The 27,964-nt window shown below is 37.9% G+C and overlaps 1 protein-coding gene across 1 annotated transcript in view; it reads left to right on the top strand.

Annotated features, from left to right (window-relative positions):
• SPEN (spen family transcriptional repressor) overlaps positions 1-27,964 on the top strand; it is a 94,258-nt gene that overhangs the window by 16,930 nt on the left and 49,364 nt on the right. The window contains exons 2-3 of the mRNA XM_044996175.1: positions 11,441-11,761; positions 15,681-16,157. Of these exons, the coding sequence (XP_044852110.1) occupies positions 11,441-11,761; positions 15,681-16,157 (798 nt within the window). The remainder of the gene's footprint in view (positions 1-11,440; positions 11,762-15,680; positions 16,158-27,964) is intronic.

Below are 27,964 nucleotides of genomic sequence, written 5' to 3'. Positions count from 1 at the left end.
CCTGATCCAAAGGTCATTGAATTCAATGGAAAGTCACCTATTGACTTCAGTGGACTTTGGATCAGGCCTGTAGTAATTAAAATTCGGATAGAGATGTTTATAGTAGATACTGCTCTTGGCTTCTTTTAAGTTCAGCTACTTGGCGGGTTCAGCAGCCCTATGTAAGTTTCTGTATTTGTAAATCAGCGTTTGAGATATAATTTAACAAATTAGAACAGTCTCTGAGGTTGTTTTGAGTGGCAGTGCAGTAATGATTAGCAGCTGAGTTCATCAGGGTACCTTTCTTTGAATGTTTGTTTAAACTTGGCTTGAAGTTTTAGTGAATTCACTTTTTAGTGAATGTAGTGAATTCAGTTTTGTATCTCTGATAATGTGGACAGAATTGAGTTGTTAAAATTTGTATATTTACAAGCTTGGGAACGTAGTTCTGATTAACTTGTTGTTTTTTTCCCCTTATGAATGAAAATGCCATGGAAATATTTTTCACCACATGGCTCAATTTGAAGTAAAGCAGAAAACAAATTTTAGGCCTGATATTTAAAATGGAAAATTTTGGATTTCCATTTGTTTGAAACCAGATAAGCATATTTCATTCAATTTCCAAAATATCTGATGGAGTGTACTGTAGCTATTCTCCAGTTATTAACACTGAAGGAGTTGCACAGCTAAAACCAACCACCTTAATTTGGGGTTCTCTGAAAATTGAAAGAAGTTGGCGTTTGTGTGGTGCAAAGAAATGTAAAATATCCTGTTGGTCTAATGAAAGTGCCAACTAAAGTTTTATGCAGGCTTTAACTGTAAAACTCAGCAGTCAGTCCTTTTGTATTTAATAACCTGCACTTTGTATTTATAACATCAGACAGTTTTCAGGTTGCTTAGGGTAAGATTAACAATTATGAATATGCACTGTAGCATTAATTTGGAGACCAAGGAAAAGCTGATTCTAGCAGGAAAAGAACTCTTAACCTCTTCCTTCTCCTTTTACGTAATTTGAGATGTCCCAATGTAAAAATGCAGAGGTATTTTGTTGGGCTGTTTTTTCTACCAGGCTAATGGAAACTGCATAATGGCACTTATCTTTATATAGTGTTATCTGTAGAGCTCTGCACGATACTTTGCGTATAGAGGCTTAATAGGGAAGGAGCTCTAGAAAGAGGTTCAACTCTTAAACCTAGAAGAACCAGTGGGACAGACTTATGGCTTATGTGGGCCAAGGCCTTGGGCAACCTCCAGTGGTCGAGAAGCTTCAAGAGAAGTGACCAGAGAAAACTACTTACATTTTCCCATTTTTCTTTTGGTTTAACCTTGTTGTTTAGTGTTGTAGTCCAGTGAATTCTCTCTCATCATTTAGACTCTCTTTGTACAATGAATTCTCGCGTACACAGTAGTATATCTCTGATAAAGACATCCTTTGTGAATGGACAAGGACACAATTAAAAAAAGAATCAACGGTATGTATCTTGTTCATTTGACATGTATAGTACTTGATGTACTTCAATGCAAAACTCATCCTTAATTATTAGATTGCAACTGGAAACTTCATAGCATAGTATGGTGGGTAATTTAATGAAGCCTTAATAATAAGAGATCTTACTACAGCATGTGTTATTAAATCCTTACTAAGAAGGAGAGCGTGTCTGCCATTTTTCACGTGAATTATGGAGTTTGTAAATTAGGGCATTTATAGTTGAAGCTTTTTATTTTTTTCTGCCTGTTCTGAATTTTACACCAATAACCTGATTAGCCTGCAAAGGATGGGGGACCAAGGTTATATTTTTGTTGACTATTTGCCACCCAGGCTACTCTGTCTTAAAGGCAAACTTTTTTGTTTGGGCCCTGGGAAACACAAACTAAACTTGATGCATTTATTTTCATGCCATCTTTCATCTCAAAGTATCCCTAAGTGTTATGCAGCCTATATGTATCTATTATTACTACAGACGCTCCCTGACTTACACAAGCGTTCTGTTCCGGAACGTCTTGCGTAACTTGAATTTTGCATAAGATGGAAATGTATACTCGACCATTACGTGGAGGAAAAAACCCAACTATTTCCATAAGTGCGGGTTTGCGTAACCTGGTGGGTGTCTGTGTATAAATTGCTTCCACACCACTGAAATGCAGCCACTTCTGGGGTGGAAAGGAAGTACACTCAATTTTTAAAATATTTTTATATGATCTTGCTTCTCCCTACCCTGAAAATCTTGTAAAACCATTTAAAATATTTTTTCCTTCCTTTTTTACCATTTTTATCTTTCCACCTTTTTTTTAAAGTCACCTTGATTTTAGAGTTCTTGTTTTCTTCTGTTTGTTGCTTTTTGTATCTGTATTTTTAAAGGTTTTTTCAGATTCAGTATTTTCCAGTATTTTTATCAGTGCCTCTTTCAAGCTTCTGTTTGTTTCAGATTTGCTTCAGTTCTTTTTCTGTATCTATTTATAAGTTCTCTTGTCTCTTTTCTTTCCTACCAGTGCATTACCAAACATTTTGTCAGATTTCAAGGGGAGCACTGGACTTAGCAGAGTGGAATTCACAAGATTTGTATTTCTGATGCTGCTCTGGTCTCAGGGTGATAATAAATGTGTGCAGGGTTTTGTAAGTTTCGTGCCACTTTTGGCATAATGTAACTGTTGATGCAGAGAATAATTACAAATGGAAAAATACATTGAGATATGTAGGACAAGTAAATGCATGCGGTGATTAATACAGATGAAGATAAAAATATACACAAGCATCAGGTCAGACATGTTATTACTTTTTATTCTGTTGTCTATTTTTATTTCATATTTATATTATAATGCCCAAAGCCCCTAATCAAGGTCAGGGCCATATAGTGCTAGACCCTATACAGACACAGTCATATCTGCACCGACATTCTCTTTTCTTCCCCCAGTCTCAGAGCCCCTATTGACTTGGGCTAGCACTATGGGGTAAAAATAGCAGTGTAGACGTTCCCGGGCTTGGAAATCTGGTGAGTGGGGAGGTTCTCCAAATCTGGGCTTCAGACCCACCTGGAACATCTACACTGCTGTTTTTAGACCCTTAATGAGTCCCAATCAATTGACCCATGCTCTGAGACTTGCTACCGTATTATTATTCTTTACATTGTTACACGTACCCTAAGTCCCTTCATGTTGTAGTTTCATGGCCTCTCTCTCCAGCAGTGGGTGTTGAAAACTTTTACTGATTGTGTTGACAAGACAGTTTTTTGTACCATTCATGTAATGGTGCAGAAGATGGTTTTGTCCCATCTACATTGTTAGGCTTTTAAACCATAAACTATAGTTAAATCTTTTAAGCACTGTTTCCTTTGGATTTGTTAGTGACAGCTGTTGTCCAAGTGATTCCTGAATCTGTACTATGTTATAGACTAGGCTAGGGTGTGTAGTGATTCAACTGGAAATTCTGTTATTCCTCTGGCATATAAGAAGCATTACATTGACCTGCACTAGTTCCTTATTGTCCTGTTCTGCTAGGCAAAAAAATGTCTCAAAGGATTTAGGAGTATAAAACTGATGTGTCCTGAATAGCGGAATACTCTAGAACTCAAGTGAATAGAAGCTCTGGGTTAAAAAAGCTCTGCTAGGCTAGCTAAAAAACCCTATAGGAATGATTATATAAGCCTGTGTTACCATTTAGTATGTGTATATTTTCCATTGCTGTGCCTTTAACCAGTAAAGTTTTGCTTAATATGAAAGAGAGCGCACAGATTTAGAATAGTCTCTGGCATCTAATTTTTGGACTAGTTTAAAGTTATAAAATGAGTCAGGCAGATCTAGTCATCTGGATAAGGATTATATCAGTTCATGTTATTTTATTATAAAAAATATCAGCAGGAAAAGAAGAATATGATTGGCCAACAAAGCTTCAGACTGTGTGAGCACTCTAACAAGTCAGGATCTGTGTCCTTCAGTTATATAATAATTTTAAAAAGAGGGAGAGTTTGGGCATTGCACAGGTAGAACAGCAGCACTTCTCAGGACGCTGAAGGTATTTGGCTTTTTGCTTTGTACCTGACAAACGAATTTCAGCTGTGCAGGTGTCCTGCTGTAATATCACACCTTGTGATGTGTCACTGTCAGTATCTACTGTTGCAGAAACAAACGGAAATGATAAATTAGTTTTTTGTTTGCTGTTGTCTTGTTACTGTAAATAGGATTTTATTATGCTAACTGATAATGAGATTGAAGCAAAAATGTAGAGGCTTTTCTGCACCTGGGATTGAAATTACACAATTTTGCAGTGTTGAAAATATCGGCATAGGGGGCTGGTGGGCTTGCTGGGAGCTCCTCTTGAGATTACACCAATTAAGGGGACAAGGGGAGACAAGACATTTTATTTTATTTCTAAAATATGTATAATTAAAGAAAAAATTTGAATTGTCAGTAAAAACCGATTCTTTGCCTCCTGTTTCTTAAAGCAGAATTTGCCTGAAATAAAGGTAATAAATAGATTTGAGATTCTAACTAATTTATATGAGTAAAACCAAATTAAAATATTTGTTTAAAAAGTCTTTTGCCATCCAACTCCTTTACAATAGCCCTGTGTTTTAAAAAAAAAAATTACTTAAGGAATAGCTGTAACTGTTCAAAAGAGTGAATAGTTGTGATAAATATCTAATTTGTGGTGAAACCAAGTGGCTAATTGTTGCAGTCAAAAACATCAGCCATGCAAAGGTACCCTTATGACCCAGCAATAGCTATTGCCTTTAGCTTTTTAATTTCCTTGGTACTGATTTGCTTAAAGAAAGTTGTTCAGGCAGAGATGACTTTGGCAAACTGCTGCCTTGTCTCTTCTGTCTCCTCCCCCAGTCAGCAGGGCTTTGTCTCAGTGACACGTTGGTCCTAGGGAGGAGGAGAGAAGCTGGCTTTGGATTGGTGGAGGGAAGTGTTTCCCAGACTGGCCATTGTTTGCCTGTATGTGAGGGAGAGATGCGGGGGGAGGGGAGAATGGGGGTGAGGGACGGAGAAACGTGCGCCGCACAGCAGCCATACCGAGAGCCCAGAGAGATTTCATTGCTTGATTATAGAGATGCCTGCTCTACAATGAAAAAACAGAGTTTAAATAATTAATTCCTCTTCCGTGTTTGAAAAGATGGATCAGTGTAAGTGTAGCTTAGTCGGACTGAACAATAATGATCTAGCAATTGAAAAAGAAAAAAAGACACCACACTTGTTTACAGCCCGTTGTTGTAATCCTGCACTGACAGCGAGGGGCACTCAGTGACCTAATAGGTCTCTTCCATCTCTGTATTTTATAACTCTGGTTTGCTTCTCCAGACAGAGAAAGATATGACCTCTGCATTCTTCTTTACAGAATAATCAGTAAACAATAATAGTTCCTGAAGTTTCTGCTTCCTGCTGCGAATCACTGAAATGCTGCATTGTATAGCGAGATTAATAACTGCCTGTCTACACATTGGTAGTTAATGATTAATCAGCATGAGGTAGACATAGGAAGAGGCAGTAAAAAGCCTTGTTTTCTTTAGGGTTGGTAGAGCTAGAGCACAGCAAACGATCTTCTTTGTTTTCTGTTCTGACTGCCAGTGATTGTGAAACACGCTTCTTGGAAAGGGCTGACGCATAGATATAAATACATGACCTGAAGGTTTCAGAGGAGCCCCTCTGCCAACGTTACCGAAGGTCGTGATGGCTTTTGTTGTCCTCTTGTCCCCTCTTCCCAGCCCTTCCGATTGTGGACAAAGGTTGCACCACTCAAAGTCCTTGTTTCCTCTGCAGCTGCTCTTTGCAGTGTATCTCCCGCCATCTTGCTTTAACTTGCGATCACAGTATTGAAATGTAGCCTTAGTACTGCTTCTCCTCCCCCAGCGCTCTAGAAAGTCTCATTTTCTTGTAATGTATTGTTTTGCTGCAGTAACCTGTCTTGTGATGCAGCATTGCAGATCTCTCCTCCTCTCCCTTTAGGATCAAATAGCATGGAGCAATGCGGTTCCCCTTCTAGCAGCAACTGCAAAGACAGGAGTAGCTCGGAGAGCAGCCAATGGGTGGGGCTGGGTCGGATCACTAGACAGATTAATCCTCACGGTGGGGTACTATAGGATGTGTGTGTAATCAAAGGGCACAGACCGCGTTGGGGCAAGGAAAATGCAAATCTTCCTGTGTCAGCAGCTGGCTCTGGACGCTTACTGCTCTCTCGTGCTCCCCCCCCCCCACTTGCTTGTCCCCCGCCACCCTCCAAGAAGGGCGATTATTACAGATCATCCCTATTGCACTTCAGGGCTATAGTGCAGCAAACTAAAGCCGTGTATACATTTTAGCATCTAGATAGAGGAGAGATTAAAATGAATCGTCTCAATTAAAGTTGGATTATTTAGGACTATTTCTACCGTAGAAGTAGGATACCAGAGTAATTTAAATTGCTCATGCATTTGCCTGCCTAAACAGCCCACGGGGAAAATCCATGGGTTTTTGTACAGTGAGGATATCTGTTCCTCTTAACATGCAAGGAAAATGATTTCAGGCATTCAGCGAAGATTGGTTGTATTATCAGCCAGACTATTGCACTAAATCCCCTGTAAATTTGTAATATAAAATACAAAAGATTGAACAGAGTATTTTTTGTTTGAAATAAATAAAATTATGATTCTGCATTTCACAGCACTCAAGGTAGTTTTTTACACAAGAATTAAAACAATTTGTCAAGCAAATTGTCGTGTGAGCATGTAAGTTTTAACATAAAACTTGCTAATAGATAAATTGGGATTTAGGTATAAAAGACATAGTATTGCTTTGCTTGCTTTGGTGCATGAGGATCAAATTCTGTTGATGTACCACATGTACTGCACTTCTTGTTCTCCCATAGCTTAAATAGAGGCATAGGTGAACATTTGGTAGATTACTGGATCTCAATTTATACTATGGTGATTACAAACAGCTCCTGGATATTTTTTTAACCAGTTTTTTATAAACTTGGAAGTGCCATAACTAGCAAAATGGGAAAATAAGACGTTTGTCAGGATAGTAAGTGGAAACCAGTATTTTAAGAGCACTTGTGTGAAATGTAACTGACAGATGGCACTACCACATTGTTAGCTAGGCTATATATAATTGGACTCTCAAAGGTCTTTAGGATATTTTTTGTGAGGAGTTCATGATTCAGTTGTTGCTAAAAACAAAGTATGGAAAAACGCTGTCAAATTGGATTTGTAAATGTTGAGAAAATAAAAATGCAAATTGATACACTTGGTACTACACACTGAAGTCATAGAGACTCAAAGGAAAACAAAATTGAAACACTCAGTTCTTTCTCATCTTTTCTTTTTTTAGGCTTGTAGGGGACCAGTTTTATTTTTTAAAACATTCTGGTGGGAATCAGATGTATTTCAGTCACACTAGTAAATACTTAGATTACCATAAATGACCATGAGGACAGTTAATCTCACTTTACCCAAAGGGCCTCTGCTCACTTTTTTCCTTCCATCCTCTCCTCTTTACTCTTACACATCTTGTTTCTTTGTACGTTCTTATTATCCCCCTCGCTATTTCTCTACCATATTCCTTTTTCTTCTGGTCTCTGCAAATATTGTTTTAAATGCAAGTCCTAATACAACTATCCAGCCTACCACAACCTCATCTGATCTGATGGGGAAACTTTCAGAAGCCCCTCCTTCTGACAGTAGCCTTTGAATATTCTGTAAATGCAGGAAAAACTCAGAGTGAAAATTGTGGATTTTGAGAATTTATTCCAGTGCAATTTTTCTAGTGATCTTGGTATAACCTTCTGAGGGTTTTTGTAAAGTGCTTTTAAATTGTAATATTCATATCTGTGATACCCCCAGGGTGCAGTCTGGACTGTTGAACAGCTGTGTTCCCTCAGTTCTCCGACCAATGGTGCTTTTTACGCTGTGAGAGCAACCATTCCTGATCTGCTCAGACAATATCTAGCATGTAAATTACTCCCAGCTATGTTGTATGAGTGCTGTGGCCAGCCACTCTTGAATTACTCTGCAGAGCAGCACCAGCAAATTCCCAGTCCCAGACTTTTCCTCAGAAATGTGCCTCTTGTCCAGGAGAGGGCTGGGCGCTACAACACAAGCGCGTATAAAGTCTGTCATTTTATTACTAGAAAATTATATGCACAAATCCTGTTATCTCAAATGGAGTTTCCCAAGCACTTTAATCCAAGCACACGCTTTTAAATAACACAAGTTTGTTAACTACAAATAGATTTTAAGTGATTACAAGTAATGAGGCATAAAAGTCAGAATTTGTATAAGACTATGAAAAGCAAAACGCAACTAATATCTAAATTAACAAGCTAAGTGAATTAAAAGCAAAGATCTCTCACCACGTTCTAGCAGTCTTACTGGCTGAAATCCTTTCAGTCAGGCTCTTCCCCCTCCAGTTCAGTGCTGCCTCCTTTGCAGCGGCATATTATCGCCTAGGCTGACAAATTTGCAGGGGCAGCAAATTTATGGGCAGGTCTTCACTACCCGCTGGATTGGTCGGTGGGGATCGATTTATCGTGTCTTGTCTAGATGTGATAAATCGATCCCTGAATGCGCTCCCCGTCAACTCCGGAACTCCAGCTGACAAGAGGCGGAAACAGAGTCGACAGGGGAGTGGCAGCGGTCGACTCGCCACCGTCCTCACGGCCAGGTAAGTCAACCTAAGATATGCCGACTTCAGCTACCCTATTTGCGTAGCTGAAGTTGAGTATCTTAGGTTGACCCCGGCCCACTAGTGTAGTAACAGCGCACCTCTGCCTCCTCCGCGAGCGTGCCGCCGCGTCCTGCTCCCTTCCCTCCCAGCGCTTGCGCTGCGAAACAGCTGTTTCGCAGGGGGGAGGAGGAGGGAGGATGAGGCGCACTGGGGGAAGAGGCGGGACCAGGGTGGAGATTTGGGGAAGGCATCCAATAGGGGCAGGGAGGGTGCAAAGTTGGGGTGGGGACTTTGGGGAAGGGGTTGGAATGGGGGTGGGGAAAGGGTGGAGTCGTTGCAGGGCTGGGGCGGGGGGCAGCTATTATTTCAGGGCCTAGGGGTAGCAAAATCATGAATCCGCCACCGCTCCTTTGTTTTTCAGATCTTGTTGATGTCATGTGGGTAGATAGAGAAGCAGAGACATAACTTGAGGTCTGACCCTCATTATTATAGTTTGAGAATTTATTCTTATTCTTTGAGAATCCTCTTCACTGGGGGTTCAGGAGACAAAGATTGTGGGAATAGGAACCTCCAGCTGTTTGTTGAGGCATCAGTTTGCCTTTTGTCTCTGAGGAACTGGTTTCTGGCTGCTTTTCTAAACTTGGACTATGTCTCAATAATGTCATAAAGTAGAATTTTATAACTTTACATACATACACACACATTTTACCAGAACAATAATGATCAGCAAATTGAGTTTTGAAATGATACCTCACAAGGCATACTTTGTACAAAACTTATCATAGTCTTATAAAAGAGGTGAACGTCAAGGTACAGACTGTTCTACTTTCGCTTTGATTTAAGGCAAATGGCAGTACCTGTATTTGTTTTAAAATGCCAGACACTGTAACCTCTACTTTCTAACTCAGTCTGTGTCTACACTGCCACTTTCAGCGCTAAAACTTTAGTCATTCAGGGGTGTGAAAAACATCTGCCGAGAGACAAAAGTTTTAGTGCTGAAAAGCGCCAGTGTAGACAGTGCTTTATCGTAAAGCTACCACTGCTCGTTGGAGGCTGTTTTTTTTTATCGCCTGGAGAGCTCTACCCCAGTGATAAAGCGTGACTACACTGCCCATGTTACAGCGTTGGCACTGCTGCGGACGCGCTGTAATGTGGGCAGTGTAGACATACCCTAAATTCTGTCTCCATGCTGCTTTTCATTTACAGTGCTGCCTAAGGCTTTTATATTCAGCAAGCAACCTGTTCACTTAGTTTTAAAGATGCTTTTGTTAGCTGCATGTATTATTTACTGAAGAGTGAACAGTATGCTCGGTACTGTGTGAAACCGAGGAAGATGGAATCTACATCTAGATTTAGATAGCATTTGATTGGAAAGTCCACTCGTGGAGTAGCTTTTGCAATGTTGTTTAAACTACTAATGAAAGTCGTGCATGTAACGCAGTCAAACATAGCTCCTGAAATAATCTTCACCCATGATATGCTTGCTATTGATTGTGACCTCTTTTTCCTCCTGGAGTAAGTAGCTGAGAACAGCTTTGATAATTGCTTAAGGTTTAACTGTGTCTAATTTTACCTTTTTTATCACAAATTTTATAGCAACTTACTGTATCCTCATGACTCAGTAATACTCATTTTTGTAATATCCTTCTCTTTACAATTTATAAATGTCTTACACTTTCTCTTGCATGTTCCAACCCAGTTTGTCAAGAGCTTCCAAATTCTGCATTTTACATTTTGGAAGTGTTTTTTATTTTTTGTAACTAATGAACGTACGCAATAAAATGCCATTATCTGCTTTTTAGAAACTTCTTGACTGAGTGAATTGGCTGTTCAAAATTTTAATGTGGAGCTTGGCATACATAGTGCCTCTAAACTGTTTCAAAAACATATTTAACACAAGATACTCTTCATCTTCCCGTTTTTTAAATTTTTTTTGTTTGTATCAGTTTATACAAGTCCTTGTAGTATGTTGCTTGTAGTTTTTTGCAAGGAGTTGAATTCATATCCATAATTCATTAAATCCTTGCTCTTATTAATAAGCCATGGTTACAACTTATACAGTGTTGCGGTTACTTAACATCAGAACATATGTGACAACACCCTGCTTAGTATTTCTTAAAGCTTTCATGAATGTAACTAGTGTGTTACTGTTTCATAATGGAGAGTTTAAAGTTGAATTCTAGTAGCATAGTCCAGAGGTGCATTTGTGAGTCACACTTTACAAGTGAACTAAGAAGCTATTGTAAATAAATAAGTTTGAAATCAGAAATCAGTATCGGAATTAACAACGTTGTTTTAACACTGAATTAATTAAATTTAGATCAGAGTAGTAAAATAGCTGTGTCAAGTTTTTTCTTAGTGTTGCAACTTTTTTATTTGTAATTATTTTGACAGTTTTATAAGGCTAATTATTTCGAGATTGTCAAATCAGAGTAAAAACTAGAGTACCATTGTAACTATAAATGCCTTTTTATTTCTTAGGATGTTGTTGTTTGGGAATATAGCCTATTAGGCTACCAAGAGATCCATCTTAACCAGAAATGCTTCTCAGGATGTTGTTTGGGAATATAGTCTATTAAGATGGATCTCTTGGTAGCTTAACCAGAAATGCTTCTCACATCAAAATGGAAAGAAGCCTGAAAATAGTTACTGAAAGTACAAATGGTAATTTTCCTCTTAAACAGCTGCCTAGAAAAAATCCCAAATCCTTATTTTGAAATTAGTTTACTTACTATTTAGAAGACTCAATTGTTTGAATATGTATTATTTTTTACACTTCAGTATTAGCATTAATATATTTGCTTTGCTTTGTTTTTTGCAGATATGGACGTGTCGAAAGTGTCAAAATTCTCCCCAAAAGGGGGTCAGAAGGTGGAGTGGCAGCCTTTGTGGATTTTGTGGACATCAAAAGTGCACAGAAGGCACACAACTCTGTCAACAAAATGGGAGATAGAGACCTACGGACGGATTATAATGAACCAGGAACCATTCCGAGTGCTGCTCGGGGATTGGATGATACAGTTTCCATAGCATCCCGTAGTAGAGAGGTTTCTGGGTTCAGAGGAGGTGGGGGGGGCCCCACTTATGGCCCCCCACCATCACTTCATGCACGGGAAGGACGTTATGAGCGGAGACTTGATGGGTAAGTTCCAAGGTTTCTCTAGGCAGGTATTTTGTATTTGATATGGTGAGAAACGCAAACTCATATATAGGGCCCCCAGATGGATTCAAAATTTTGGGAATTATCTATGTTTCCTATTTTGGGTTGGAAACGGAAGTGATTCCTATCCCAGTGGCTGGTATCTTGTGGATCCATAGAGGATGTTTTCTGCAGCTGGTTGGATATCTACTCTTGAAATAAGGTGATCTTAAGATGGAAGATTTCCTGTGGCCAGCATCGATATTGGAGTTATTCTTCTAGAAGTAATGATTCCATTTTTTGGATAAAATTAAGGCCTTACTTGGATGTATCACTGCTACCAGATGGAGCTATATTGCTGCAGCACAAGTTCTATATGGAGTATCTTCGGAATACTAGAAAATAAGATTTGAAAGCTTGATGCCTAGTCCTCAGTTTTTACTGTATACAGTTTATATATTAATTGGATTGTCACCAAAAATTTCTAGTAGACTTCAGTGATGCAGCATCTTGGATTCTACAAACAACATTTAGGCATGGAAATACATATTGGATGAAGAAGATTGAAGGCAGCTTTTGATGTTTCCATTTTGGATCTACATCAGTTCCAGGTTATTGGGATTATTCTTCCTGATGGTATTGCCAAAAAAAAAAAAAGATGGACATTTCTAAAATTTGGAAATTATAGTCCTTCTAAAAGTACTGGAATAAGAACCACTGCCTTGAATTTATGGGATGGTATACAGCCAAGATGTATATGATGGTGTACAGCCAAGGGGAGTGGATTACTATCTAGTATCTTAAAAAGCCATTTGCTACCGCACAGTTAAAGGTACTTAGTTTTAAGGACATGGTGCTAATAATCAGTTTGTGGATACATCAATCAAAATTGACTGGGCTGGATGGCTACAAAGGTGGATAGAGGATACCAGGTGGCCAGCCATGATGCATTCCCTCATACATTGGGTGTACTTCTACCAGCTGCTTGATTCAGACTTAGGGCCGGAAATTAAAATAATGGATGCATTTCTAAGTGTCAACTGTCTCAAGAAAGAAGTCTGGGGGTTTCAGAGTTATGGTTTCAGTTTGGGACTACTTCCTGTGGATTTTTTTTATCTTGTCACTCAGATTTTTTTTCTTGTTGGTTCATCTAAAATATCATTTGACACCCTTACCCATTAAGAAGGTGGATTACCCCTATAAGAGGGGCCAAAATTGGGGAAGTTATGTTCACAGTTCTCTCCCTAGATTTAATTGGGAATATAGGTCGTGTTTCCACACTTGGAAAAGGTTGGTATGCCCTGCCCTGTGTATATTAGCCCCTCTCCTAACCCAAGTCAAACCCTCTCTTTCCACTAACTCCAGTAGTTCTTTGTACTAATAGATAAATCAGAAAAGCACTGTAGCTATTAGATGTTCAGCTCTGCTAGCTCTTGTGTCTGTCTTCTGTGTCCTTTTAATGGATAAGGACTTTGTTCTTTTATGTCAGCTATAACAGTAACCTTCTAGCAGTATTGCTTTTTCTGTTACATCATTAAATTATCTTTCACTGGCTAACATTTGATAGGATGCTAAATGCAATCATTGATAAAATTGTTGATCTTGTTCCTTCAAAAGGGGGAAAGAAAGAGAAACTCTTATTTGTTAGGCATTGAAATTGTTTTCTAATGCCATAGTTACAAGCAACAGATAAGGAAGTAGAAGAATATGTAATGAATTTTAAATAGGACAGAAATTATTGGGATTTTATTTTACATTTTGTTAGTGTGGTTAGCTTTTTTTAAAGAGAGTTGGGAGGAAAAAATGCAGTCCTAGGCAGGCACTTACTGGTATGCAACCTTAAGGTGAGGCAGAGTGTAAGAAACATAGGATGGGTATACTGTAGGGATTATGGATCCAGGGCTTCTGTGGGGCATATTTGTAAATTACTGAGGTAACTTTTGAAGATATTCATCAAGGAAGATTCTAATCCAGCTACCAGTTTGAAAAAACTGAAATATTTCCCGATTTTTTGATAGAAGACAAATCCTATGATGCGGCAGAAGAAGAGGAACTATGGAGTGAGTTGGGTTATTAAGATCCAGGGAATTGATAATTAATTGGTTCTCCAGGAAGAATCTTAGAAGGTTAGAGGAGAGAGGTTAAAATGTTCCTCATAAAATGGATACTTAGATTTTGAAGTTAACCTAGACACTGGCATATTTATAATTGTGAAAATATGTTTTTCAAACATTTGATGTGTTCTCTATCATTCTTAATCTGTCATATTGTAGACATGTCTTGAAGATATACCATCTTGGTACCTGACTAAACTATACCCTTATTTGAGATAGCACGCTAACATTCTTAGAACATAGAACTGTCTTCCAATGATGTACAAAATGTCTTTAATATTGAAACACAGAATGGGCCTTAGCTACTTTAAACCAATGTGTTTCAGTGACATAGGGAGGATATATAAATCCTTTGATTGCAATACCAATTTGAAAATCTTAACAATTAAACATACCCAGCAAAGCTAATTTCTCTCTTCATGTGGGGTTTTAATCCCTTTTGGGACCTCCATCCTCTTTGATAGTTATCCTTGAGATTTAGCAATTTATTTTTCTGATATTAGCAATCAAAATATTTGTTTAGGAGGAGCAACATACCCAGGACTTCAGGTGTAGAAGTCTGATAATATCAAAATTCCTTGTAATGAGGATGGAAACGTTTTAAAGAAGATAACCTAATTTTCTGGGTTTCTCTGGGGGAGATAACTAAGATCCAATCTGAATCCCGGAATGATCTTCAAATAATTGTGGCTGATTTGTGGACAAAACATGGACAATTGTGGAAAAGTAATAATGGACCTTTATTAACAGCAATAATTTGGAAAAGCCACATTAGACCTATTTGTTTAAGAAAAAATTGTTGGAACGATATAAACTCAACTATTATGTTATACCTGTGAATTTTTTGATAACCAGACAATTTGCTACAACTACAGGGCTGTAACGAGGGCGGGCAAGCCGCTGTGGGTGGGGAGGAAAGGGGCAGAGAGTGGAAAAACGAGGAAAGAAACTGGTAAGGGCAGAGCCCTGCAGGGGGCATGGTAATGCCCCCCTTTTGTCTGTGCTGCTCTAGCCCCTACTGTGTTCCCCCCCATCATTTTTCTGCCCAGTCTCTTCCCCCCCATTCCGCCCCCTTTGCACCATGGGTGGCTGCCCTGTTCACCCCTACCCAAAACGCTCCAAGATCATTTAATGTATTAATTGGGGAACAAGTGTGTGGTTTTAAACCTTAACATGTATGCAAAATTAGGGACCGCAGCGTAAGCAAATTTAAAAGAAAATTGCTGTGGAAGCCTAATATTGCTGAATCTGCCATGTCCACAATATCACGAATGAAGTAGGACCTTAGATATAACCCCTTTTGAAAGCAGCTTCTTTCTTCTGGGTCATGCTTTGCATTGAGGCTTTCATGGCTATAGCCTAATTTGTAACAATATTTCTGCAGAAACATAATAAGATGGAAAATAAATGTTAAAATTCATTAACACATTTTTAAAAACTAGATGATGGATGCAGGAGAAAATGGTTTCACTTAAAAGTATAAAGACTTACTTAAAAATAAAATAATTCAAATTCCACATTAAAATGTGAAAAAATTTGATACATTCTGCTTTGAAGGAAACTGGTCATGAAAGCCCAATTTATGATTAAAGCAAAATGATTGCTCAGCTCTACTGTGTATAAATATAACTTTGGAGTCAAGTAAAATGTTTAAGTGTGTCAGTGTTTGCTTAATAGGTTATTGCTGTTTAGCTGAGAACCAGCTGCAAAAATAAAGTCAGTGCTGAAGTAAATGTTTGCATGACTTGCTTTTTGTTTTGCTTACCCTTGTCTGATTGATTAAATATTTTTCCCCCTTATAAATGCAGGGCTTCAGATAACAGGGAGCGTGCTTATGAACATAGTGCCTATGGACACCATGAACGGGGGACGGGAGGATTTGATCGGACAAGACATTACGATCAGGATTACTATAGAGACCCTCGAGAGCGGACATTACAACATGGGCTCTATTATACTTCCCGGAGTCGAAGTCCAAACCGTTTTGATGCTCATGACCCCCGTTATGAACCTAGGGCCCGGGAGCAGTTTACATTGCCCAGTGTGGTACACAGGGATATCTACAGGGATGATATTACGCGGGAGGTACGAGGCAGAAGGCCAGAACGGAATTACCAGCACAGCAGGAGTCGGTCACCACATTCGTCCCAGTCTAGGACCCAGTCTCCCCAGAGGCTGGCTAGCCAAGCATCTAGACCCACAAGGTCCCCTAGTGGCAGCGGCTCTAGGAGTAGATCGTCAAGTAGTGATTCAATCAGCAGCAGCAGTAGTACCAGCAGTGACAGGTAGGTTAACAGCTTTTGGTTATCATGGATGCATTGTTAAATGAAACCAAACAGTGATCAGCTTGGTGTGAAGAAAATTGCTACAGTATAGTAATCCTTTTCTCCAGACAGCCTCCGTAGTAAGCAAACATGAGCAACAGAAACCTCAGCTATCAAAATGTGGTACTAATCCCCAGTAATATCTGGGGAGACCCACTACGAATTATTCTGAATTTTGTGCATGAATGTAGAAGTGAACAGGCATGAAACATAAGGACAATGCATCGCAAAACAGACTTCTGTTATTAGACAAGAGTGTAGTAGTTACTGATTCTTCCAAATACTAGTGAATTTTCTGTAGTATACTATGTAAAAATAATAAGTCCTACTAATGAGATGTCACTACAACCCTTTGCTATTACTTTGAGAAGTTTTATCAATTTCTTTACAAGAAAACCTTACACTTCTAGAAGAGTTTGCTTGTCAAAAAATCTTTAATATTCAATTCCTAGGGGCTTCATATAGTCAACTGCATGATGATTGCTTCAATATTTCTGCTATTTCAATATTGCAGTATAAAGTGTATGTGGTCAAAATTAGAGTAATGATAACAAACCTATCAAGGAACTGAGTTTATTTCAACAAACAAATATCCTGTTGACCTCATTCTCATTCACCTTCTTGAATTGTGATAAACACTGTAAATGGAAACACTGTAAATGGATTTAGAGACTTAACAGCCTAATAGAAAAGTAGGGCTGGAAAGGACCCTGAGAGGTCATCTAGTCAGTCTATACTTCTGTGCTGAAGCAGGACCAAATGTACCTAGACAATCCCTGACTGATGTTTGTCTAGCCCGTTCTTAAAATCCTTCAGTGACGGATTCCACAATGATGGTAATGCAAAATGTAACTGAACTGTTCGGTAAAGAGTTCAGTTGATGAGTAAGTAGGGTAAGTTTTCAGAGCTGAAAATATTTCTCTTGCTGACCAATTACTTTCCAAAAGAAAAATACTGAAAACTCTTATTTTAAGAAATTCACTATGACTGTAATATTAATTTAGATAGTCTGATCATCTCTTAGTGAACAGAATTTTACAACTGGTAACTCACTAATCAAAATAATTACTCTCGTCAAACAACTGTTTGAACTCATTCCAGAAGAACCTGCAAAGGGAAAGAAAACAACTGAGTTTCTGCTCCTTTTGGCTTCTTTATGATGTATGAAAAGGCCCCAAGAGGGTTTCTTTCCTTCTGTTCTTCTAATTACTTATTTTAAGGAGTTTTTTTTGCTGTTTTTTAATTTAGAAATTCAGTTCTTATCTAGGCTGGAAGACTATGATGAGTGGAGAATTAGTGAAATGGTGACATCACAAGAGCAATTAAGAGGAGAAAGAGACAGGCCAACCATAAAAACAGCCTCACTTAATATCCTATCTCCTATTTTTCAGTGACAAATTAACATTTTAAATAAAGGAAACATTTTGTTAAAGATTTAACACCTTCAGACATATTAGAACTTGAAATAAACATCACTGAGACCTCTGAGAAGATCAAATGTGACATGCCTGATATCTCTTAGGCTTAAAATGTAAGGAAGAAAAATATCTGTACCTTTCGTGGGCTTTATCCATCATAAAGAAAAGAAACAGCAGAAGCCCAGCTCACCTACATATTTACTGGATACAAGTGTTGTGAGACATTAAAATCTCCAACCTGGAGTGAAGAACTCAGAAATTCACAACACTAAATATTGCCCCAGTGGAACAAAGTGACATTTTAATAAGAAACTATCAATATCAGTTATGTTTTGGTAGTTCATTTTCCCTGTAACTTTTATCTTAATGTTGCAAGATTAGATGAGTCTCTGGAAAAGAGAAATTTTGATGTTTTGATCTTATTAACCAAAGCAGTGAATTCAGACTCAATGAAGCAAGTACTAGTAAGTTTTACAGATAGTGCCTTTCATATTGAAGAAACACACAATGCTTTTAAACACTTTACAAACTATGGAATATAAAATAATAAACATTATATCGTTTGCATCATAAAACATGTACATTACATCATAACATTAATTTCAAGAATAACTACTTTTTTAAAAAGAAAAAGCACCTTCTTACTCAATAGACCTCCTCCTACTATTTTTATTCCTGTTAACAATGCAGAGCTATGGAGAATGAAATGCATCCTATTATGGTTTGTATAATCTATAAAATTGTTTACCAAGTTCCAAATGCATTTCACATTGCTTTCAGTGGGATTTAGGGATGTAAATAAAGGCAGAATTTCTCCTGCAATAAACATACATGCCATTGGTTGACTCGGAAATTAAATGAGCTCTGAAACTGTAGTAGAGTGTCTCAGTGCTTTTGGTATACTTGAGATCCTTTTATGGCTTGGTCATTAGTGAAAGATTTTAAAAATGTTTTGGAATTTACAGAAACACTATGAATTCTGTGGTTGATTGGCCATAAGTAGTGAAAATCACCAATGGTGCCCAAGATAATTCTCTCCCTGAAGCCTCTTTTTCATGTCTGTCTCACTTTTTCCATTGTCAGTTGTGAAGTAAACTGTATTTTTGTACAGCAGCATGTCACTCCTAGACCCAAATGTAAGTATTTAGTGTCAAATTTTGGGAACTACTGAATGCTGAGCACTTAAAAAAAATCTGGGTTTTAGGCAGTTTTCTGTAAGCTACCATGGAAAAATGAGCAGAAAAATAACTGAATCAAAATAATTACAGTGTATTTTAGTTTCATTCTTTAAAAAAGACAAACCATAGCAAGGGGTCAAATATAAGAGTAGAAGATTTTCCCTAATTGGACAATGTGAGGAAGATGCTCTGCATATTCTGGAAATGTAAACAAACCTTTGTCTTACATAGGTTTGGAGTGTGTTGAATTCCACTTCAGTTGAGCTTCGTTTTATGTATATATTTTAAGAGGTCTTTTGTTATTGTTGGATGCTTTCTTTGGGGGTTTGTGATGAAAACCTGCAAATGAGAAAATTAGAATATAAAAGGACATTATTCTCTCTCAGAATATCAGAGAGGAAAGCTGACGTGTGTGAAAATCTCTGAATGATTCACAGGTTTTTGTTTTATTTAAAAAAAGAGTAATTTTATGAAGTCAAATTTGTTAGCACATTTCTTGTAGCTGCATGTGTTTGGTCATTAACTTTAAAATCTTCATTCAGTAACATATTGAAGCACATGGCATTGAGGACAGAAGTGTTTTAGATCTCCTATGATACTTCAATTCAGAAAGGGGGCTTTCATGGCAGAGACTAAAAAAGTAAGAGAGATCATTCTGAATTTTGTGTGCACACATATAAAGTAACTAGAGTTTCTTGTAAAAAAGAATGGGAAGGATGTTTGGTGTTTAAGTTCAAGGTAGGGTGGGTTTTTTTTTTTGTTTGGTTTACTAGCTAGTTGCGTAATTAGCTGTGATTCGCACCATAAGGTGCAAGCTCCTGTCCAAATATTATAGCATCAGACTCAGCGTATATGCAAAGTAGTTATGTTCATTCTCAAAAAGCATTTGTAGAGTTTTTTTGTAGCACTGAATGAAATGTACAGCAAGAAATTCTACTTAGTGTCTGAAAGTGAATTTGAGTATTATGCCATTTATAAGGTGTTCCCAAAGTTGTAATAGGTAATTTATAGATTAATTAGAGGTCATTTTAAAAAAATACTTGAATTGATCAGTAGTGAAGTTCCTTTTCCTACAGCAACAGAAACTGTAGAAGATAAAAGCATTAGTATTACTTATGATTCTTTCACACAAAATATACAAAAAAAAAATCACAAGAACTAGTGCATTTTAATCGCTGGAAAAATAAGCGCAACAAAAAGTTAAACCTTTCCTGGGAGCATGGAGTCTAGAATACATTCTGTTTTGTTCCTTTTGGTAAAAGTAGAAATTAGCAAATTTAGATTCATTCCATAATACCAACTTTTCCCTATCATTGTCCCCTCCTCCTTCTCTTCTGCTTAGAGTTTGTCTGCTAGCTAGTGATGAATCATTGATTTTAAAATGGGATTTAGGATTTTTGAGTGGGTTAGGAGATGTCTCTGCATGGGACAGTTGAAAAATTATTTGGGATTTAGGCTAGCTGCGAATGTAGATACTTGGATACTTTTGGGCTGGTCATGGTGATCAACGAGTAAAATAATTCCATACGGATAAGTCATATGCAATGAAGAACTTTACCGGAATGAAGAGTTCACCTGAATGGTACTTTGTATCTCTTTTTATAAATACATGAAAAGTAGGTTATGGCTCTTTACATTAATTTAGTGAATATTCCTATAGTGGTGGAGAGAGACTGGGGCGGAGAATTTTTTTTTAAATAATTACATTCATTTTGAATATTTATAGCAAAGGCAGTAATTATCTGCAGGATGAAAACTTCTGATCTTCACCTTTTTGTTCAGATAAAGCCATATGCCACTTTGATGTTCTCTTAGACTTAGGAAATGTGAATTATGGAAAAAAACATTAACTATAAGAAATCCAGCTCGTGTCCTCAGTTTTGTAGCAGTCAACAACAGTCTCATTTTGTTCTTGTGCTTTTGTTCATGTTTCTGTGTCTGTGCTACATCTAATCTAAATATAACCAGATCATCATCTTAAAAAAATGTCACCCTTGGGAGTATATCAAGTTTCTCCAAATTGACTACAGGCAGAAATTTTTCAGATGGCTTTAAAGAAGGAAGAGGTGTCTTGCTCTTGAGAGACAGAAATACAGAGAGCAAGACATCTCTTCCTTCTTTTAAAGACACATGAAAATTTCCTGCTTGTAGTCTGTGTAAGTCTAATATGTGTATATATGTTTGTGTGTGTGTGTATGTGTGTATACACATAATTGTTTTTGTGTAAGTCATATATATCAAACTATGAGTACTTGTGGCACCTTGGAGAGTAACAAATTTATTTATTTACACAGATGGTCAGTAATGCTGATGTTGAAATATGCAAAATACATTACGTGACCATTATATGATCTCCTAGCTGGTAAACTAATTTGAAGGCCATGGCTACACTGTCTCTTAGGTCAGCAAAATTTATGTTGCTCAAGGGTGTGAGAAAACCGTTCCTCAGAGTGACATAAATTTCATCCACATAAGTGGTAGTGTGCAAAGCTCTTTCTCTGGCATAGCTGCCGCCACTTATTGGGGATGGTTTAATTATGCCGATGGGAGAGAGTTCTCCTGTCGGCATAGAGTGGCTATACGTAACATCTTACAGTGGCGCAACTGCATTGGTACAGCTGTGCCTCTGTAAGCTCTCTAGTGTAGACATAGGCTAAATGTTGAGGTTTAGGCTTATTCTCTGGGATAGAAACCAGGATAAGCCTATTAGCCATTTCATTGTATGAGAGTGATAACTATTTCTCTCTCCTTCAGAAATACATAAATGTGAACACTAAAACTATTGGCTGCTTATAGAGAAGAGGGGAGAAAACATATTGTATTAGTTCATCTGGATCTCTTTAGAGTAATCAATTAAAATAATATTGCATAATAAGTTTTACCTTTTTTCTGAAAGTCTGCTTCTTTTAGTTGCCTAACACTTTCCAGAGGGAGCATAATTTATTGTGTTTATACCCTACTGTGAACTAGTCAGCAAAATGGTGTAGCTACTTTGGGGCGTTTTTGGTAAAAAATACAGCAGTATTAATCACTTGCATTGCAAAGAGTTATATTATTGATGTTCAAGTGTTGAGTAAACAGCATTTTGGATTTGTTATCCTGGGGATTGCTGGCATTTATTCTTATATAGTGCACTCTTTATTTAGCTGTTAGGTGATAATGTTCTATATCATTACCCATATTTGTGACACATCTTCATGTGTGATTTAAAAAAAACCCCATTTTAATTGTTTCTCTAGGTTTAAACCTCCCAGAGGTATATTTGCAATCAAAACTCTTTGATGGAGTTCATATGAAGCTTTGCTAGAATTGCTTGAACTGGTTACTTCAGTGCATGTGGGAAGAGGAGGGGTTTAAAAAACGGTATATGTGTGTTGAGAATGACCCACTCTCTTAATATGCACTTTAGGGAGCTGTTCAGATTTAATGTGATTTTTCTGGGAATAAAATGAGAACAAGTCAGACAGCAGTTTTCAGAGTATATAAGCAAAGAGGATTGTACGCTGAGAGAGTTTGCTGCATCTGAATAGTGGGGATTGGGGAAGCAAGGAATTGCTTGTTTGTGTCTCCAGAACCAGTCTGAACTGGAATCGTCCAGTTTGATTTGGCTGAATGCCACCTCCCAGAGGCTGTATGTGAGCCGTGCTTCCTCCTTCTGCCTAGCTTCTACAGAGCAGGAGGGGGAAGGACAGGGAGAGAGCCAGCAGGGTTCCAGCCATGTGACAGGCAGGAGTCTTGTGGTTTGCATTGTGGGGGAAGGGATGTGCTTACAAATGCTAAGTGAAATGGTAGCCAATTAACCCGGATATGTTACTGGGAAGGTGGCATTTTAGATACAGCAGTGATGAACGTGGGATACAAAAATAAGCAGCGGTTTACTTCAGAAGCCTCCCACTCTACCTTCTTTTTGAATGAAAAAGTTAAACTTGTAAACCCCCTTCTCACTGAAATTTTCCTTCTGCCATATGTTGTATGCGCATTGCTGTGTGTTGAATGTGTAATTAGAACATCAGAAATTAATTATAGTTGCCCCAGTAGGGCCTTTATAGTTGTCTGAGTAAAATTTTTCTTAATCAATTCCCTTATTTTTGTTAGGGTTTAAATGTTGCTGTTAAATTTGTGCTTTGGACTAAAAATTTCCTATACACATTTTTGGCTTGGAAGCAATTCATTTTAAAAATTACTTTTAAAAAAATAAACTGAATACCTTTCAGTTTTTTACAAAACCCTATTTAAAAAACTTGAGGGTCTGATGTAACTCAAAAGCAAGGAACCTCAGAACTAAAGGTGAAATTTTGCATTAAACATATCCTTGTTATGCCTAAGTATTTTAGCATCCCATGAGAATTATAATGACTATACAATTCAAATAAAGCAGCATCATTGTACTGTGAAATGTTAATATTTGCAGGTAAAGCTGTGTAATTTTAACTATGGTAACAATACTGAAATCTTTACATTTGTATTAGACTTTTAATTATAATGGATTATTTTATTTTTGTTTGAAATGTCTCTTGGTTATCTAGCATTTTCTGTGTTAAATAAACAAAGTATCTCTTTCACATCTGACCAAAAGCAGACTCTTGACAAGAGGAGAACTTCCTGAATTTATAGACATGCAAGTTATAAACATAGCACAATATGAAACCACAAAAAAGGGACAATTTCAAAGCACTTTGCCCTGTTGCTTTATGGTAACCCCCAGTAGTAGTGGAAAGCTGCCAACACACAGTTGCAAAGGAGTACAAGTGATCTTATATAATCTAGCACTAGCTTCTCTTTTGAAAAATGTTTTAGGACTTTTCTGAATTGATAAAGGTGATCTAGGCTTTTAAGTTATTCATATTGTCAGTTTAAGTCATCCTTACTGTGGTCTTTTTTTGTATTTAAATTTTACGTTAGTGAGCATATTCTCTTAATATTCTCTGCTTGGATTAGTTATGATTTCTGAAGGGGGAGGACACTTTCTGTAGTTTAAAAAATGGGTTGTTACAAACTCGGTTTGGGTGTGTTACGCTAAGTGTTAGCTCTGTTTTTATTATCTGTATCTGTCACTTTCTAAATCTGTAACTGTAGAAGTTTCTTATTCATGCCATCAGTCTTTACACTGGGTTTCCCTTCTGCTCTTGTACTCGGTAACAGAGACCAGAACTTTACAGCTCCTGTTGGGACTTAAGGCTCCTTTTCAAAAAACATTCCCAGAATTTTTTGCCCCCAAAGGGTTGCATACAGGCAGAACCAGACTTCTGTTTGTGCAGAGCCTTTTCTTACTAAATTTCAAGTTTTGGAGTTTAACAGATGCATTGTTTAGGAGGTCCTAAGTTTTTATGTGTACCTTATTAAAATTATATAGATATTTGAATGGGCTTTGGGCTAATCTGTACCCGCTGAGGGCATCCTTGTGTTGGGGATAGACCTATTTATTCAGCTCTGAGGACTGTCAGGAATTTAGACTTCTTTGAGACATGGTTCTTGCTCAGCAAATTTGAGGCTGGACAGTGTACCTGATAGTTAAGTCCCCAGCCATATCATCTAGGCCCTTCACATGAGAGTCCTTCATCTTCATTGGTCTCCCTCCTTTCTCTAAGAGGAAGCACCACAAAGGTTAGTGCCTCAGTAAGACACCACTTCTTGCTCACCTTCAGGCAGCAGCTGTTCTAAAGAAGTGGGACATGGAGTTCAGCAGTCTGCAAATTCTGGCTGTCTTATAGGGAGTAAGCAATTCCTCTTTCTGTAGTTTTATCCTTTATAGCTGCCACCTTTACAGTAATTCTGCTACAATGGCAAAAGCAATTGAGCTCTGTCTGTGCTACAGCTTCCACCACTGCCTTCATTGGAGCTGCACATGTAGTGAGTTACAGGTCCCATGTTTATCTGTCTGTTCAAGCCAGGGAATGGGAACTTCCAGCTATGAATCATAAAGCTCCTGGAATTGGAATTTTCTACACATGGTATATTTTTACTACAGTCTTCTGGCTTCAAGTTTCTGTCCAAGAACTCTTGCACAAAGGATCTGGACAAGGCCAAGAAAAAGGAGATAATTAACAGAAGTCTCACTTGCATGATGAAGAGCTTCTGCTGTGCTCTGTAAGTGAGGATCATCACTCTCCGGGACCAGTACTCAAAGGCAGGAGGAGATCTGGTTCTTCTGATTCTTTTTCTAAAGAACAAGAGAGAAGAAATACAAATGTAGGTGGGTGGGGTGGGGGAAACAACCTAAGTAAAAGAACATCTTCTGTTTCCTTCTCTTTCAGAAGGGATAATCCCATCTGGAGAAGGAAGAAGTGCAGGGTAGGCTGTAAAGTTTTTGAAAGGGTTGGCAGCATAGTAGTTCAGACTTGATAGACATATGGAATAATTTAAAAAAAAAAAAAAAAAAAGGAAAGGCCTACTTAAAAACTTCCTGGAAGATACTAGCCATTACAATTAAAGGTAAAATTCTAATTCTATGTCCATCTTACCTTAAATGATGCAGCTAAAACAAAGATGGAACGTCCCTGTAAATCTTGGATTAAAATAGCAAATTTAGAGTCTGTGTTGTCCACAAAAAGAAAACATTTTTTTGATTTTCCTGAAGATGTAGATGCAGTAGTGGACATTCCTAGTCAGGCACTGTAATACCTTCCATAGGAGAACTTCCTCCTTAAAGAACTAGGGAACAGGAAGGTCGAATTCTCTGTGAACCGTGGCTGTGAGGCTGTAGCACTCATCTTAAAAACAACATGCTATCCTCAAGCTATTCTGGCCTGGACATGAACTGATGGCAATCAACCTGCAATGGAAAAAGGAGCTGAAAACCATCTCCCAAAAGATCTTACAGGCTTTATTCTTCGTATTGGATGTTTCATTGAATCAGATTTGCAGCTTACTTCAAGTCACCATGCTATAGAAGACACATCTGAGTTAACTCCTGGAATGGAAATTCTCAAGTGATGAAAGTACTAATGATTGCATCAAAGTATTTAGTGGGACAGCTTTTTAGTGAGCCACTAGATATCTCCCTACAGAACATCAGACAAAATATGTCAGACCAACCTATTTGAGTAGGCAGCCATTTCAGAACTAACAGCACTCTCAATTTCTGCAGAGAGAAACCAGCCATGGTGGAGGAAAAGAGAACCTTTGGGACCTACACAAATAAATCTGCCTCCACTCAGAAAAACTCTGTAACTGTGTACTGATGCAACCATTATGAGTGGAGGTTGCAACATAAACATCAGTAGAAAATCACAGCCTTGTCCCTTAGGACAGATTCTTAACATCTCAGATATCAAGAAAATAACCAAAGCAACTATGTTCAAAAGAAGCAACATCTCACCTTTTCCAATAAGATACCACTTCCAGATATTGATTATGTGCCGTATTTTTGTAGTGCACCCCCAAAAAGGGATCAGAATGATACAGGCGCACAGATCTTTAAACAATCAGCAAGGTCAAGTTACAAATGGAAACTCTGTTTTAGCCATTTCCCCCACAGATTTCTTAACCTCAGTAGATGTGAAAGAAATTTAATGTGGATATCCACGAAAAATTTGAAGAATTTTTTGTGCACACTTCAAATATAAAGTTGTTATCTTTGGCAACTATTAAAGAGAAGAGGATTCACATCCCTTCTACATGCTTGTCTGATCCCACTTGGAGAAGATAGCTAAACTAAATACCAACCAGCCCACTTGCAGATTCTTGAACATCACCTCAAAGAATCCCCTTATTACTATATTGTCTTATTATTAGAACACCTTTTGAGTCTTCTAATATAGTAATGAAGAAAATCTTTACCTCCAAGGAGAGACCACTCATAATTTATAATTATATCAACTGTTTGGATGATTTAGTAGTTGCCAATAGATATCTAATGTGACTCTTCAGGAAGTTTTGTTTTTTGTATTGATGTGGCTCCAGTTCCACGTGAAACTGCTTCAAATGTCTCTTGCCTCTTCATCCTTAGATAATCTCCAACATCAGCAACAAAAGTGTTGGTTATACAGGTCATAATCTCATCCTACAAATTGTGGCTACTCCCCCACAAGTTTATCTGCAGGCTCTCTCCTGGAAGTAGAGAGAATTATAACAACTATGGACATAGAATCATAGCATTTGATGGGACTGCAAGGGTAATCTAGTTTAGTTTAACTCCCCGTCAACATGCAGGATTTGTTGTCTAAACCAACAGACATGAATCTATTCAGATGGGAAACCACCTACCTAAGAAGGCCAAAACCAATTCCTTGTGGACATCAAAAAGCACAAGCTGGTTAGAGCTCTGGTCAGATCATCTGGCATTTACAATGGTCAGGAAGAGACAAATCAGGCACATACTGGTATGACAGAAATACTCTGGCAACATGTGAGTGTGGTGGGGGGAACAAAAATCATTTCTGTTTCACAAGGAAGTAGAGTAGTCCAGAAAAGTTTTTCCTCATAAAAACGAGAGAGATACAAGTGCAGCGTTGGCTGGTTACTCTGCCCCAGAAATGAGCAAGTGAAATTGAGCTTCTGTTCTACACTACAGCTGTATGGGGACTGAGTACTAAACTCTTTTGTGCACAGAGCAAACACAATGATGATGATGTGTATTCCTCTGCAGGAGAAGGAATCCATCGGCTCTGATAACTTGAGCATCAGTCCAGACATGACCCAAAGAGTATCTGTCTGCTTTTCCACCTATTCCATTCCTCCTGAAGATAATAGTAGTAAACAAAAATCAGAGAGAAGATGCCATGGTAAATCTAGTATTTGTATTACCATAGCATCATATTGATCTTGGAGAATGTTTTTAAACTAATCCAGATGAAAGAAAGTTCACCTCTGTCAGTTCACAAGAACCTTCTCAGACAAGGACTCTTGTGTATCCACATTCAGCTGAACTGAAATTGACTGCATAGAAATTGATGGAAGCATCTGTTGAAGAAGGGCTCTTCGACCATTAGAGACTCTTCTAGCAACCCAGAAGGGAAGCGTACCACTCTGTTGTATGTTGAATTCTGGATGAAGTTTCAACATTCATACTGGGAACCTGCAGAGGAGAAAAAGGAGAGTTTTTTACCCTCCTTTTGCATCTTTATGATTTAAAAAGAGGGTGTGAAAGTATTTATTTATTTTTTTTAATATTGGAAATACCAGGTCTTGCTTTAACCTTTTTTTTCTTCCTGTCTGACTCTATAGATGTCAA

Source organism: Mauremys mutica, chromosome 21 (genome assembly GCF_020497125.1).
Source record: "Mauremys mutica isolate MM-2020 ecotype Southern chromosome 21, ASM2049712v1, whole genome shotgun sequence".
Taxonomy (NCBI): domain Eukaryota; kingdom Metazoa; phylum Chordata; order Testudines; family Geoemydidae; genus Mauremys; species Mauremys mutica.
This window is presented reverse-complemented; position numbering and strand designations above follow the sequence as displayed.